Source organism: Colias eurytheme, chromosome 18 (assembly GCF_061535395.1).
Source record: "Colias eurytheme isolate Ceu_HAF_F1 chromosome 18, ilColEury1 Martin Lab GWU primary, whole genome shotgun sequence".
NCBI lineage: Eukaryota > Metazoa > Arthropoda > Insecta > Lepidoptera > Pieridae > Colias > Colias eurytheme.
In genome coordinates this window covers 8,362,303-8,379,917 of record NC_142997.1, presented here as the reverse complement: position 1 = coordinate 8,379,917, position 17,615 = coordinate 8,362,303, and the positions used below count along the sequence as shown (strand labels likewise).

The 17,615-nt window shown below is 32.2% G+C and overlaps 1 protein-coding gene across 3 annotated transcripts in view; it reads left to right on the top strand.

Moving 5' to 3' along the window:
- Positions 1-17,615, top strand: part of pxb (putative Hedgehog signaling attenuator pxb) — a 198,518-nt gene that overhangs the window by 149,963 nt on the left and 30,940 nt on the right. For all 3 annotated transcript variants that reach the window (XM_090112425.1, XM_090112426.1, XM_090112424.1), the window contains 2 exons: positions 5,628-6,204; positions 16,539-16,651. In XM_090112425.1, coding sequence (XP_089968551.1) covers positions 5,647-6,204; positions 16,539-16,651 — 671 coding nt within the window. In that variant the 5' untranslated portion in view covers positions 5,628-5,646. The remainder of the gene's footprint in view (positions 1-5,627; positions 6,205-16,538; positions 16,652-17,615) is intronic.

The following is a 17,615-nucleotide window of genomic DNA, read 5'->3' as shown; positions in this document are numbered from 1 at the left end:
TTCTTTGCTTATGATAAGGTTAAAAAATGAAGAAATAGACCGTATGCTCATTATATAAAAATTACATAATTAAAAACAAACTCAATACTTATTATATATAGGTAACTAAATAGTGAATACCACAATTACTCACAAATTATTCTGTAAAACCGTGCATAGCTTACCTACTCTACAAGTATAAAATTTATATTACAAGCTAGATCTGAAACAAACTATATTATAATAATTAAATATTATTATAGCATACAGAAGAAGTCTTGTAACAAAATAATAAAAATTACAAAATAACATTTTCATGTATGACGAATAGAATGAACATTTCAATACATGCAACGCCATCTAGTTTCAAAGCGAGCAAAGTTTGAAAGAGACAACCTGTTAGAGGAATTTAATTCCGAAACTACACTTTTTAGGTTTTATTTATGAACTATCGGGGTAATACATTTTCGATAAAATGTTTAATTCGTATTTCTATTATCAATATTATCTAACAAAAAAAATTATGATTCTTTCAAATCTTCTTTTTGTCTTCAGTGTTCTGAATAAATTGTTTTCGTAGTACATATTTGCTTGAAAATTCACAGACATAATTAATTTAATTGTATAATCGGTCAAATAAACTATAGGCGTGATTTCTCAAAAGCCGCCTACGTGATTGAGAGCTGTGCTTTCACTAAAATAAAAGGTCGTTAAAAATGTCAAATCATTGAATGAATTTTGCAGATGTATTTTAGTAACTTATACCTGCTACTGCGCTACCTTAAAAGTTGACTCATAATATTTTATGCTTTAAGTAGGAAACTAACAGCTTATCAATAAGTCAATAAGTACTTAAAGATAAGTTAAAATACCGTTTCAAGGTTCACAACAACCGATTAAAAAGTTTAATTGTGACTCTTGTACCTATAGAAAAAACTAACGTAGTACTTTTCGTGTTTTATAGCGTAAAATAATGTTGATCGACACATATCTTCTTCTTATATATAAAAATGAATCGCAAAATGTGTTGGTAAGCGCATAACTCGAGAACGGCTGAACCGATTTCGATAATTCTTTTTTTATTATATTCCTTGAAGCACGAGGATGGTTCTTATGTGGAGAAAACGTAAATATTATGTACCACGGGCGAAGCCAGGGCGGACCGCTAGTAAAATATAAAATAGGTATAATATATTTTAATAAAATATAAAATAGGTAACTATAATATATTTTAAATAAACATTGGAATGTAAAACAAGAGATTTTAAGTATCTATAGAATAGGCAATTCTCAGTAATTTGTCACAAACCAAGAAATAAATTCTGAAATACGCTTGAAATACCTAAAAAAGTGCTTCTATCTCTTCACACTTAGGAATTTATAATAATACTATTAAACTATATTGAGATCCACTACTCTATTTTAATCTAATTGGAGAGAACGCCTTATTAGAACTACAATACTCACCCAGTATCCTACAAGAAATCCGCAGTATAAAGTATAAACTCAAACAATAGGACAATACCCACATCATCACTACATAGTACCTATAAAACAAAGTCGCTTTTTCTGTCCCTATGTCCCTTTGTATGCTTAAATCTTTAAAACTACGCAACAGCTTTTGATCCGGTTTTTTTAATAGATAGAGTGATTCAAGAGGAAGGTTTTAGTATATAATTTATTAGGTTTTAGACAAAGCGGGCGAAGCCGCGGGCGGTAAGCTAGTCAACAATATAACATTATCTCTATAAAAACAAACTTATGTAAAGACTGCATTGTATGTCAATGTGCCAAATGTGACTATTTCAACAAACCTATCCGAGCAAACATTTTCCGGAAAAAATAAATATTTAATATAACAACGACCCAGAAACCGACAATCGTTTCAAATCCGCCTACAACATTGCATTTTTATAACCGTATGTATATATCCACTTACTATACTCACTATAATATGCCTGGTAGTTGGCAGACGGTATATTTTTTGGAACTATACGTTTGTGAAATGAAATTAGGTTTATTACTGCGAGATTACGTTTTCATTTTATGGGAGACGTATTGTCTTTATGGCAGGTCATTCGGTACGCTAATTTTACGGGAATAATGAATTAGATTTTGACATAATATGAAAGATTTGAATAAATTTCAAACTCAAACATTTATTTAAGTATTCAATTAGACTTCTTTTAGAAGCACTTTCGAATCGTCATTACACATTTTAGAATTTACCACCGCTTCGGAAAGCAGTATCTATGGAGAAGAACCGGCAAGAAACTCCATAGTTGCCATTTTCATATTTCGATATATTTATCATTATTTTGTAAATGCATTTGCTTGCTCTACCATGTCTCATTGGAACTTATGGTAAATTAAATGTATGGTATTATGTTAATGAATGCGTGTGTGTATGCGTTTGTATTGAATAAAATAGTTCTTGTTCGGAATTATGCCATGATCATCGTTGATTTCAATCCTAAAAAAAAACTCGCCACCGATTATAATCAGATTCACACTCACTTTTATTAGTTTTATATTTTGACAAAGACAATTCGTTCTCTCAATTTTGTACCAAGTTTTGTAATAAAACCTTAAACGCTGCAACTAAGCCCCAATTAAATAATTGAAGGGGCAATGAACTCATTTGACAGCTGTCACAGAAGCACAGATAATAAATAAATAATTATAACAGCCCTTGACCACAGATACAATATTCATGGACATTCTTCGGCGAATACGATCTTAGTTACAATCAACCTCTGGCTTACCTCGGATTAAGATTTCAAGAGGCATGACCGTTATTGGCTAGGGCTGGTATTTATTAGTTATTTCTACTTATTACATAGATTGTGTAATGGTCTTTCTTTTGAAAATAGCTATAGATAGACGTTATTTTGTGCAGAAATGGAAGGTTGAAGATATAAGAATTAAACATTTTTATGATAAGACGAATGTCTAATTTAAAAACTACAAAAGCGAAGCAACGGGAATGAGCCAGTACCTAGCATAAATAATAACAACTTCTTTGAGAATAAATTTATAGAATTATAATACCTATTACCTAGAATTATTGAAAAAAAGCAATGTCTATTTATATAAGAACTAGCGACCCGCCCCGGGTTTTCGCACGGGTGCAATGGCGGCCGGCCGGTACCGCCGCAAACGCTACGTCCCGCAATTTTTAAATCTGTAATATCTTCGAAAATATTCACTTAAATCATCCGGTGTAAAGGGCCATATATATCTATATTAAATGAACAATGTATTCAAGGTACTTAATTGGTTAAGGATTAATGCTGTATTGGTTAAAATCGTTTCGAAAATTAGCCATTATTTGTCGTAAAAAGTAAATGACAAAAAAAAGTTATTGTGGGTTATCCATAAGAGATAGACATATACCATCACGGACTTTTCTGTAGACCTTTTCAATGTGTACAATACTTAGTACATTATTTTGATAAAACTCGTAGGGTTCAGCCTGCGTTTGCAATGTAAGCGGAAAAAATGTAATTATTTACGACATCACATTAGAAACCTCAAAAATAACAGTACTTCTCCACTATTTAATGGATGTTATTATACATATAAACCTTCTTCTTGAATCACTCTATCTATTAAAAAAAACCGCATCAAAATCCGTTGCGTAGTTTCAAAGATTTAAGCATACAAAGGGACATAGGGACAGGGAAAGCGACTTTGTTTTATACTATGTAGTGATAAGCTAAGCTAAAATATTTACAGTAACTAGCAAACAAATCTAAATTAAAATAATGTTCACCATTATTCACACACTTCATATTTCACACAATAAAAAAATATACATATCTTATATATAAAAATGAATCGCAAAATGTGTTGGTAAGCGCATAACTCGAGAACGGCTGAACCGATTTCGATAATTCTTTTTTTATTATATTCCTTGAAGTACGAGGATGGTTCTTATGTAGAGAAAACGTAAATATTATGTACCACGGGCGAAGCCGGGGCGGACCGCTAGTAAACAATAAAACAAACGTTGAATTAAATCCAGCGCTAACCTGTCAAGTGCTCAATAAAAACGGAGTTGGCAACCCTAAATCGCTGGCAATAATTCACGTGAGAAAACCAACAGAATAGCTTCGTTAAGAGGTTCAAGGGCTCTCCAGCATTGTGCTGATGTCAGGACCTTCGCGCCAAAATGCTAATGAGATGGGCCTATATGGCAACATTGATTTGTCATAGTGTGACAGTCGCCAATTGTGATATAGGCGGGAGTTGAATACTACCAAGAATACTACTATGGATGTGTATGGAGCTGTTAAAACCATGATTGACGTTGACATTTTCGTTTAAGTTATTTTTGGGAAAATTAAGACTTTATTTCGTTTAATGTAAAATAATTCAAATAATAATTAGCAATAGGTTTACTAATACTGTTTTGGTCAATTAAAATGTTTGTGGAAACGTGTCATTCTATCCTAATCGATAGTCAATTATTGTACCTACTTTAAAAAGCGAATTTATTAACGAATAGCGGCTATTATGAAATTAAATTATATTGCTTTAAAATATTGTTTTCATTAATAATAATTAATCATCCGTCTCATTATAAAATGCCATATCACTGTAAAAACATAAAATTAATATAAGTACGTAAGACAACATCGAATTAATTTTGTTCATGATGGTAATTAAGTTTAAAAGTGTGTTAATATATATATATTATGATTTTATTAAAATTACAGAACAATTTATAAAGATGGTAGAAAAATGGAAAATATGATTTAGTATCCTAAAATAATATAGTAAATTAGCTCCAAAACTCATTTCTATAAAAATTATAACGTTACAATTATTATGTAAGGGTACCTAGAACCTAATTAACTTTTAATAAAGATATAGAACATAAAATGTGAACTTATTTTTAAACAGCGCTTCATACTGAAACTTCAGACGAGAGTAAACATTTTAGTCAAACGACTGTTTGCTTGTCATCTCTGACAAGGGCGCCTTTTGACCCTTGAACTCACACATTTTCACCTTGTGAATATATTTTGTACCTATCACTTTGGGGACACAACCGATCTATTTTAGCTTGAATTTAAGCGTATCCATTCTTAGTTTACGAATTAATAAGTAGGTAGGCTGTATTGAAATATGAATTGATGGATATGTCTAAAACGTTAATTTAAAATTAAAGTAGCACGTCTATCAATGTATCTAACCACATCCTTCTCAAATCCTAAACAAGAAACAAAACTAAAAAAACAATTATTATTTTTCGAAAAACCAAACATCTGTCAATCAAAACGTAAGATTCCGTTAAACCTTGAGCAGCATTCGAAATAAAAAACATCGATATCATCCGTAGACTCGACATCACGATGGGAGCCGCTAGGAAACCAACCACTCAAATTGATGTGATAAAAAATAAATTAAAATAACTCGTGAGGCCAGATGATATCGACACTAACGCATCCATTGTGCTCTAAGACGTAGTAGTCTCTAATTGCGGCGTCTTTGTTATACAAAATGAGGTGTTACTCTCCTATTAAATCATAAGTGTTTCGATCTGAGACGAGAATTGTTACAGGCAATGTCAGATAGGAAATTGGTTGCCGTATCAATAGTTGTTTTATTAACTGTACCTTTAATTTCTATCTTTGTTGCAGATAACGAGGAAATCCGCGTATGGAAAGGTATAAAGAAGGTCCAGATAGAGCGTCGCAGCACGCTTCTCGGACAAAGCGGAATGTGTGGAGAAATGTTAGCAAGCATTTGCGAAATCCAGTCATAGACGAGGGAAAAGTTGAAAATGATCCACCGAATGTTAATCACGATACACCTGAAATTAAAACGAGACTTGGGACTATCGATGGAATTATAGCGACAGAAGACACGGTCGATGATGACTTCGATGAGGAAGTCAGAAAGAACGTATGGAGCGACGTCGACGATGAACTTTACATAGCCAACGTAATCAAACAAAGAACTTCAAATGAAGTGAAACGCGTCAAACGTGATACTAGTTATTCGAGTGTTAGTGATTATAGTGAGGTTGTGAATAGTGATAAGTTAGATAAATTCGACATGTGGGAATTGGAGCCCACGGACTTAACGGAGTGTGACTGTCTTGGGCCACCTCCTGAATTCCTGTTGCCCCCACCGCCGAGACCGCCCTTCCTCCAGGCGGAATATTATTGTGGTGACGATCCGATACCTGATTTGGAGACGTGTGACTCGGAACCAGTAAGTAAATTATATGTATTTTTAAACGTTAATATTATACTTATTGTATGTATACCTATATGTGAAGACGGATATTTTATTAGTGTAGATTACCTACACTCATAAAGATGTAATTGAATATATAAAATTCAAATACTACTCAACCGATGGTGATAATAATTTTCCCCATTGGACGCTACATAAAAGACAATCCAGGATGGTTTCGGACAAGCAAGTAGTGATTAACTATTAAAAACTTTTTTTTAAATAAATTTAAATCAGTTTAAAAAGTTAATTAATTGAATAGTATAGTTCACTTACTCTGCTCTTCAAAAAATGTATTTTATGTCGGATATTTATTATTTTATTGAAAATAGCTCATTATCCTCTATAAAACAGGCTTTAAGTATTTTTTATTTAAATTATTAACATGCATACAATGCAGTCAATATAAATAAAGTGCTATAATATTTCATCAGATTAATTTAAAGCAGCATTTCCAAGCGACAATTCCTCAAAGCAAATAAACTAAACAAATTCTGAATAAACTGGTGTAAATTTAAATTCTAATTGCAAGTGTCACTTCAGTTTTAGCGATCTGCTTGACAAAGCTTTGGCAAAACTGACACGTACAGATTATTTAGATTTTAAATGAGTCACGTTCTATAATTTAACGGATACCATTTCGAATGCCTTACAAAATTCTACGACGAGCTTAACAAAATTATCAATCATGATGAAACGATTCGGTGTTTGTTTTTATTTCTCCATCAGATAAGCGGGCAAGTTATTGTTTAATGCCGTCGATTTGAAACGCTTCCCTTTTCTATTGTTCCCTAAACATTTAGGGTCTTGACGAATGGCTGGTTAATCTTATCTTTTCCATGTTTTGTCCTAAAAATGGTAATGAATAAGCGTTGCGTTATCTCTTTAAATATTTGACGTGTCTAATGAGGGCCCGGCACAATGCACTTTATCTCGTCATCTCCAAGTTTTTTACGATCTTTATAAAGTCGTGTGTGCTTTCCGTTTCGAAGTATGGAACTTTGTAACGGTTTATTGCTCAGATTTCGTAAGTACATGTAATGCTAACATTGATACCGGGTTTCTATTTGCTTACTCCATTCTCGCCTTTACTAAGCCTTTAAGAACGGTAATCTCGGAATTAGAGGTTGAGAGCGTTAGTCATCATTTTATACATTACTAGCTTATTACCGCAGTTCCGCTTCGGCTTTTTGCCTTCAAATTTTAACTTTTACCGTACCTTTTATTAGATTTAAGTGTTCCATTCTCAATTGTATTATTAGTCGCTACTTTCGCTATAGTTCTTCGAAATTAACACATTTGAACATATTCACGTAAAATATTTGAAAAATTCGTGCATTCTCCGTCCATAAATTACTTACTTTGCTTTACACATCTTTGACAAAAGAATTAGGTGAAACCAATGAATCATACTGTACGTTCCTACGTCTGCCTACGCTTAGTTTTACGTACCTACTAGAAACAGTTTTCTTTCACTTCCTTATAATGTGAAGTCGTTGTTAATACAAAAAAAAAATTGTATGTCTGTAAAGTCGGTTTACTGACGATAGTTGAACGTGACAACGTCCGATTGTGCTTCTTTGTCGCTCGTTCCGCGCTGTCGCTTGCACTTCAAACCTAACGGAACGCCTCAGAGCGAGGTAACGCCGCATGAGTCATATTTTTTCGTGCGTGCAGCCGGCTCTATCGAATTATAAGACGGTGTCAGTTGTCACGTCAAAAATATAATATAGAATTCCCAATCAATTGGTATTTCCTACAATAAAGATCACAAAACATTGACATCTCAATCCTCTACGTGGTAGGTGCAACCGTTCGAAAACACATTAATTTAATCTTAATTGGTCTTAAAAATATTTGCGGTCTAGCCGATTGAGTTGTTAGCAATAAGGTGCTGATATTTCACGGTATATGTTGATTCATACTTCCCAGAAGCGTTGGGTGGTCGTACTGCTAGTTTACAATTTCGTAAGGTATGCCGGTTTGTACATGGATTATCCTTTAGAGATTATACTGTTAACGACGCTTATCAACCATATAATTAAGGGTTTGCTTTGAATCTTAATGCAGAGCTTGCTTTGATAAGTACGGTGTTAGAATCAGGGTAATAAGTTAATAAACACTAGGTTTATAGAGCCTGGATAATAATAAGTAATATATTATTAGGTAAATGAAGATTAGTGCCATATAACTCATATTATATTAAAGGATAAAAAAATAGAAAAATTTACAAAAAATGTATGTTTTATCACTTTTAACTAGCATCTATTCATTCTTATTGTGACTTTTTATATATATGTAAACTTGATAATAGATACATAGTTATTAAATGTAACTAATAACAAGTTTTTTTCTTCTGACACAATCGTTTAAAGATCTGTTATTTTACTACTTAATACTTACATACTTCAATTTTTAAACTACATTAGGTTAAACTCATGAAGTTTATTTATATACCAGTATATTTGCCAAGTGCTTTAAAAATCAAACTAACGACCGTCATTATATTATTTTCTCAAGATTTTTCGTTTATTTTAACCTAAAAAAATACATGAATAATCTATAGAGAGCAGATGCCAAGTGAATACATAATGACTCATTCAAATGCTACATAGCATAAAGTATGTGCATATATTACACATAATGCTGTATCATTCCTAACAATTAGACGAACAAACAAACAAACTGCCTGTTTGGTCTCATTAATGTATTCTTAGATGACATGGGTGCTTGTAGTTTTTATTTACTGTTAAATTGGAGGTGGGCGTTTTGTATAACATTTTAAAAACAATAGGTAAAAAGATCACACTAGGGCATTCTTGAATTGGGCTTTCTTGCTTGCCCGGTTCTCTAAGTAGGTAATCATACTTTACATTTAGGATTCTAGTTTATGTGTTCCCAAAAGGAAGAAAAGACATGGTGAAATGAAAAAAACGTAGATACTTAGGTACGACTTACAAAACGTCTTAGCAGGAACTGAACACATCATTTCTTCAGTATACTTATTTTGAAAAGAATATTTTATTTCTATATTATAAAGAGGAAAGGTTTGTATGTATGTATGGTTTTCACGCATAAACTACTGGACCGATTTTGATGTAAATTGGCACAGACAATCTTTAGACCCTGAGAAAGAACATAGGCTACCTTTTATTGCGAAATATGTACCAAGGGCGAAGCCGGGTCGGACCGCTAGTATCTTATAAAGACATTCGCAACTCATTAATTACGCATATAATTAAATATTCTTGCAAATACACAGCACAAATCATGGCCCAGTAGATATTATTTATTTAAATTACATAATTCCAATTTACACAAAAACGTCCTGTTTCGTTAATTTAAGAAAAACAACTTTAAAGAATCCATTATGCAAAACGCCTTTTATCCGCAAATTGTAAAAATTCTAATACGGCCTTTAAAAATTTAGGGGAAAAGATGATCGTAATTTATGAAAAGCACCGCAAAGAGGATGCCGGGAATTAATTAAAAACCTTATTCAATTCTTTTTCTTAGACTTTATTAATTAAAGAGGGTGCATTGACTAATCGCTACCGGTCATAGATTGACGTGGGGTGGCCATACTGTTTGTGGAATTTGGGATTTATTCAGCAGGTTCAGAATTCTTCAAAATTGTTGTAAGTATTTGATATTTTTTAATGTTTTCTATCACAACTGAACTCATTTCCATACAATGTTATTCTTTATAAATCTAGTTTAGTTTTACGATTTACTGGATAAGGAAAAACCAGATTTGTTATCAATCAAGTAAGTAGTCACATAACAGCCATGCATTTTTACGTTAAAATCATTGGCATGTGAATAAATGCATACGGAAACTTTGGTTATGTAAGTACATACTATAGTAACATTAGAAACAACACACAATTCACAGCACATATAAATTATTGTATTATGTATTCAATTTCGTTTTTCCTGGGAATAAATGATCATGACTAAATGATTAAAAATAAATAACAAAAAATTACTATCAAATCCCATCCCAAACTCTACATTTAAACTATCAAATGATAATCAATCAAACATTCCAATATTTAAACCTCAGATCGGGAGATATGTTCCGATGACGGATGTCCCCAGAAATCCTTCGACATTTGACAAATAGACCCCCTGAGCCAGATCTTATCTTTGTTTTTGTACGCCGGCCGCAGTAGTTACGCATTGAGGCGAAAATTCTTGGCGCCCTTGGATTGATATAGTTTTTATTTAATAAATAATATAAATTACCATATCAATGGTTATTTGGCATTTTATCGTTACTCATAAAATGAATACATACACGGTACAAATAAAGTGTCAGAAAGAAAGAAATTTAAATATTTTATTATCATTAAAAAATCAAACGAACTGTCAGTAATGTGTTAATAAGTAATTATCTATGTTTTTAGTTTGTTCAAATAACAACTTTGCTTGATATTTTAGTAACCTCTTAAATGCCTAAAGGATGCTATTTGTAAAATCATCATCATTAAACTGTTAATCTACATTTAATTTAGATTATTATTTGAAATACTAATTAACGTAGAATTTAAATCACATTCATTCATGTTTTCCTCAGATTTTCGATTTCCTCCGATTTTAAGATTTTCTTATCAGTGTTCAATTTTAATTTAGTTAAATTTTATAAGAGACAATTAAGAACATTCAAAAATAAAGTGTCACGTATTTTTTTTAAACGACGAATGACGAAAAACGACCTAATCGCGGACGAAGTCGCGGGCAACAGCTAGTATATAATATTATAACGAAATAATTATAATATTATATCGTATTTAGGGATTTCAGTTTCATGACTTCTACTTACCACCCCTCATCTTTGAATAAAACGTTTCTTATACCTACAATCAAATGATTAGTAATTTTTAATTAATTGTTCTTTTGCGTTTTGCATTTTTCGCCCCAGACATGGCGCCCTCGTCATTCGTTCCCAGATCCGGCCCTGTTTTTATAAGAAGCTTGTCCGATGACCGAAGGATACCGATTCTGAAATATTGAAGTTATGTAACTGTTGAGGTTTCGAGGTCACTTCGGGTTTTTGTTAAAGTCCCTAGAGAGTTGATAAGATATTGGTATTTTTTTACGTTTTAAGATTAATTTTTGTTTATAAATTATACCTTTTTGTACCTGGTAGCCTTTTCCTATTTCATACATAGGTATTTAAATGTGAGATAATAAAATTTGTAGGTATAGATATTTAATTAATGCTGCGAGGTTTTCTTAGTGTTACATAATATCGTTCAAGTACTCATACAGGTGAATATTTTCATCATAAATGAATCAGCCGTTTGGACTTATGTTTATGGTTCATTTTGAAATGAAAGTAGTATTTTCACTATAATATGTTACCTGAATTAAGAACGAATCCTATTTTCTATTATGTTCCATAGGTAGGTTATTCTTTCTTCAATTATCTTATATATAAAATTCTCGTGTCACAATGTTAGTCTGCATACTCCTCCGAAACGGGTGGACCGATTCTCATGAAATTTTCTGTGCATATCGGGTAAGTCTGAGAATCGGCCAACGTCTATTTTTCATATGTACCACGGGCGAAGCCGGGGCGGACCGCTAGTTACTCTATATAGCTTTTTAATTAATAAAAATAACAAAACGGGAATTAATAGCACGTGCATTTATATTTTTAACTAGCTTCCGCCCACGACTTTGTACGTGCATCCCCGTTTTTCCCCGTTCCCGCAAGAATTTCGGGAAATCCTTTCTTAGGGGATCCCTACGTCCTAACATCTACCTACATGCCAAATTTCAGCCCGATACGTCCAGTGGTTTGGGCTGTGCGTTTATAGATCACTATATCAGTCACCTTTGAGTTTTATATAATTATATATGTATATAGATTTCTCATACATAGACAACAGAATAATAGTTTTCAACCGCACTATATAAAAATAGGTTTTTATTTAATTTCCCTCAATTCAAGCAATTACTAACAAACGTACATGCAATTATTTTTATCTGCATCACGCCCACATTCATTTATATTTCGTTTTCTATTTCCCCTTATCATATCCACCCCTTATAAAAATTATTAGCATAGCCTCCCCTTGCATTATTATCATGTGTAGGTAAATAAAATTTCACCGTGTTTGTAATGAAACTAGTCTGAAACGGCTTGACCGTGTTCGATTCAGTTTTTGTGCATTTTGGTAGACCTAAGAATATGTCGTAAAGTAATTAATATTAGAAATTAATATAGAAAAACGAAAGCGTATTATTGGTATTTCTTTCGCATCGCAAAGGATTATATCAAGTTATTTTTGCGTTTATAGTTTAGAGTTTAGACACTTCACACACTTTATTCATATAAATTATAAATCAAGATATTATTATATTTTATATGTTAGCAAATCGTCTAGGTATATCTAATAGAACTAGCTATTATTATTAATTTATTGAAAATATCTAACACAAAGTTTGTAATATCATCACTACATAGTATAAAACAAAGTCGCTTTCTCTGTCCCTATGTCCCTTTGTATGCTTAAATCTTTAAAACTACGCAACGGATTTTGATGCGGTTTTTTTTAATAGATAGAGAGTGATTCAAGAGGAAGGTTTTAGTATATAATTTTTTAGGTTTTAGGCAAAGCGGGCGAATCCGCGAGCGATAAGCTAGTATTTTATATTTTAGCACATAGTATAGGTATATATATCTAATAGGACTAGCTAGTATTATTAATATATTGAAAACATGTAACAAAAAGTATAATATCCTACATTATAATAATCACAAAAAACCAAACGCTTCACTCTCGGTCAGATGAAGCAATTTGGGGCAAAAATCAACCCTCATACAAAAAATATATTACACGCACCATTGATTCCCTAAGGGATGAAATTGGGAACATTAAAATTTAACTTACCTGTGTCCCATACCGTAAATTCATCGTAATTATTAGAAAAAGTTTGAAGTTTGATATAATGTCTTCGTTGCTAAAAGAGCAACAAAAAGTAAAGTATTTTTCCCATTAAACTATAACCTTATTATAGAAAAGAACTACTAGTATAGAAAAGAATTAAATTTTGATAATATTAAAATCTAGTTACATACTTAAATAATTTGGAAAATCCAAAAGTGCACGCCTCATAATTTTTTTTAATAATTATTTATTAATTATTATTTTTGTTTATTTAATAACAATAAAACCACATCGAATCAGACCCTGAAAAATGAAAGGGTTCTATTCCTGAGCATACTCAAGCGTAAGAGAAAAAAAAAGACTCGATTAGTAAAGTATTTCGGTCGCTATCGTGTTAACAAGAAAAAGGATCCGCACATACAGACACACGGACGTCCAAGACAGAACTTTTTTAAACTGTTTTTTAACTAGTTTAAATAACAAAAATGACATCAAAAATATCATGAACGTTAAAAATAGTGTTTTTTCTTAATATGTGTGTGTATGTATTATCTTACAAGTGCAATGTATGATACATAAAGACATTTTAAGTTTGAAAAATCAGATGTTTTGCGCGAAGTGACAGTAGTACCACAGTATTACCATTATTTCCTACAGTAAGGAATCGCCTTTGATGTCGCGCGATGCCGCCGCCAGCGTAGGTAATTACGCTGCCACACGAAAATACGCTAGGGTTGCAACAAATGGGAAATAAAACAATTATGATTATTAATATTATGATGAAATCTTTATTCATATGTACATTCAAAATAATTGCGATTATTAAATCTGATGTAATTATTTGTTCATAAATATATAATTACAGATATTGCACTGCTAAATATTATTTACGTGGACACTTTATTTTTGGATGTTCTTAATTGTATATTATAACATTTAACTAAGTAATGCATTCGCATTGGGATGTACAATCTGATTAGAAAATAATGAGGACAACATATACATAGCTTTGATTTTAATTCAACAGATACAATTAATACAATCTTTCTGAAATATTGTTTCCTTCTGGGATTTCAATGTAGATTTACATCCGTAAACCGAACAGTTTGTGCGCGCCATAATAGAATATGTAAGTACCTATGTATAATAAAATTATTACACAAAAAATACGACTGCGACATCCTTTCGCGCTAGGTAAAGCAAACTAAGCGTGTTTGCTTTACGCGGCCCGCGTCGCCCGACCCCCGCCAGTTCCCCTCCGTTTCTCTGCACAAGTACATTCGTCGCACTACTGTAGGAAATAATGGTAATACTGTGGTAGTACCCACCTCAACGCTTCGCTTATGAGGCGTGCAATATAATCATACATATAATATTATATCAATTGAAATTTTCATAAAATATAAATTGGATTAGAATACTAAACTAGTTCATAATTTCTTAATAAATATTATGTTTTAATGAAAACCAAAAACATTACAATCAAATACAAACAATTTCTTAATTCATATTAGGTTTTACTGAAAACTAATATAGACTAATACAAACAGGAAATTTCATTTTTAGCGTCGTAAAATATTCTACAAAATTGTTTTATCAAAGTTATTGAACGTATTCTAGCCCCCCTTAACGCCCCTTGTCCCTTTATCGGCCATTATAAATACAATAAAGTTATGTTTCATTTTGATATTATCATAACAGCTGGCGGAACGGTAATAAAAACCATATGTCAAATAAATAATAGATTGGATTTCTTGGCAAATGCATTTTTGTAACTTTTATTGATTAAACTGAAGCCCGCTAAGTTAAGTTTACGTTAATACCACTTAATACCTAGGTAGTTAATAAAATATGTACTAATATTAATTAACTACAACTACTACATAGTTGTAGGGTGATCATAATTATAATAACACCTACTTTTACTTAGTTTTTTCTGTTTGTTTGTTTCGCTTATGTATTACTAGCTTACCGCCCGCGGCTTCGCCCGCTTTGTCTAAAACCTAATAAATTATATATTGAAACCTTCCCCTTGCATCACTCTATTAAAAAAAACCGCATCAAAATCCGTTGCGTAGTTTAAAATATTAAAGCATACAATGGGACATAGGGACAGAAAAAGTGACTTTGTTTTATACTATGTAGTGATGGTGTATCTCGTTTCTTGGGTAAAAAATGTAGCATTAAATAACATACATTCAGGAAAAATTATATTACACATTTTCATAGATATATCCACACTTATATTTGACTGACTATTCCATTCAACACGTATATTTTCAGGTATTGTAATAAAACACATCAAAACAAATAAAAAAGACACTTCAAAATACATAATTTACCTTCGAATAATACAAACAGTGTTCATCTAATGGTCAAGTCATTTGACTCAAGCAAGAAAGAAGAAAAAAAAAATAAAGAGAATGTCGTGACTACTCCCATTAGTAAACCACAAGTTTAACAGTTTTGGCCAAATGCGTTACACATCAAATAAAGCAATTATTTAAGACCCTTTCCAAACATTGCATGCATCATTTATTGTCTATCCGTTGCGTGAGGATACAATGCAATAAATATAGGAACACCTTGTATTTGGTATTGTTGAAATGGCGGGTTACGTATTGCGTGACAGTTTAAAATTACTTTTAGTGATCTTATGTGTTTTAAAAAGGGTCTTTTGTCATAGCCATTATGTACATACCGGCTAGTTACTATATAGTAGGTAATACTCATATTTTCTTATTTACCTCTAAATACATAAGTCATAATCTCTAGTATAATTTAAAGAACTGAAATCGACTCTTTCGTTTGAAATGTCGATTAAATGTTTCAAGAAAAGTTTTTTGAAGTGAAACTTCTTTATTGGGGTTGGAAAAAAAATAGTGTAACATTTATTCGTTACGCGTGACATTGTTCCGTTACACGCCATCTTTTTCTTATCCCTACCACGCGTGATTCGACGTATTTCTGTAAAGTTGCATAATATAGTAAATTATTTTTTGAAAAATAAAACGAAGTTTCACTTCTTACGTGTGTACACTAGTACACGCACACATTTTTTTGTTGTATTAATCTTTAACGATGTTATTTACCTATAGTTAGTTTTCCCTGTTTTAAGCAAATAAATTATTATTAAGCTATTGCATAGCTTCTATCGCGGGCCTTGAGCGCGGGGACCGAATCGAGAAATTCTGTAACGAAAAAACCTCACGCTCCCCACTCCGACGGACACGGAGGTGTGGCTTGAAGGCATGCTATGCAATAGCTTTACCGCGGCAGTCCCCGAGTGCCACACGTCTTTTTTTTTATTTTTATTTTTTGTTAAACTCCCAGATACTACCACTACTTGAACGTATTCAAGATATAATATAATTACACTTATATATTAAAGTATTGCCTTCTTTATTCCAGAAGATAGACGCATACAACCACAGCGGGCCATCTCTACAGACGTCTGCTGTGATCGCGCTCTGCTCAATAGTACTGGTTCTTGGCATTTTTATCGGCGCCATTTTGGTTTGGAAGTAAGTTTCTTTTTATACTCTACTTACACAATACACAGACACAACCAGTAGGGAAACTTCATACAAACGTTCGAAATGGCTCACGCACACAAGCAAGCGTGTTTACGAGAATCGTAAGGGTATTATGAAAATAAGTACCCTTACGATTCAACAAGTTTGCTTGTGTGCGTGAGCCATTTCGAACGTTTGTATGAAGTTTCCCTACTGGTTGTATCTGTATATTGTGCTACTAATGTTATAAATACGAAATTTTTTTACCCTATTAATTGTAAGTGCGAAAGTTTGAGAGTGTATGTATGATTGTTATTCCTTCACGAAAAAACAACTAGAGGAATCTTGATAAAATTTTACGGTAATATTACATTTAAATCGTTTATATGCTAATATAAAGGTAAATTTGAATAGTAACACTAGGTTTTTCCCGCTGTACCAGCTAGTAATCTTAGATAATATTAGCTGCTTTCCCCGACTCTGCTTGCATTGCAACTTTTTGTAAAGTTTTAAATTTTTTTAAAGTTATACGAAATAAACGAAAAATATACGAAATAATAGAAATAAAATATACTATGAAATATACATCCTCGAGCTGCTAGAGATCATAAATTAATCAATCTACTTTTATTACCAAAATTATACCTTCATCTAAAACAAAAAAGAACTCTGTAAATCTATCTATTATTATCCACATAGTAAACAAGAAGAGAGATTACTGATTTACACCTAACAATCCTGAACATTTTACACAAAGCATTTACCACCTTATGTCAAATGGAATAAAGTTCATAATAAGCTCTTACACCTGTATAAGATGGTTTTAAACGGGGTCTTAAAGCAGTCGTCACTTGGAGGCAATGGCCCGAAAGTTGATTAGAGTAGCTGTCACCTATGCGAGATTTAATCTTTTTGAGGGCGCGATTGGTACAAGTGAATAGTGATAAGCGTTAAGCGGTTATAGTTTTTTTTC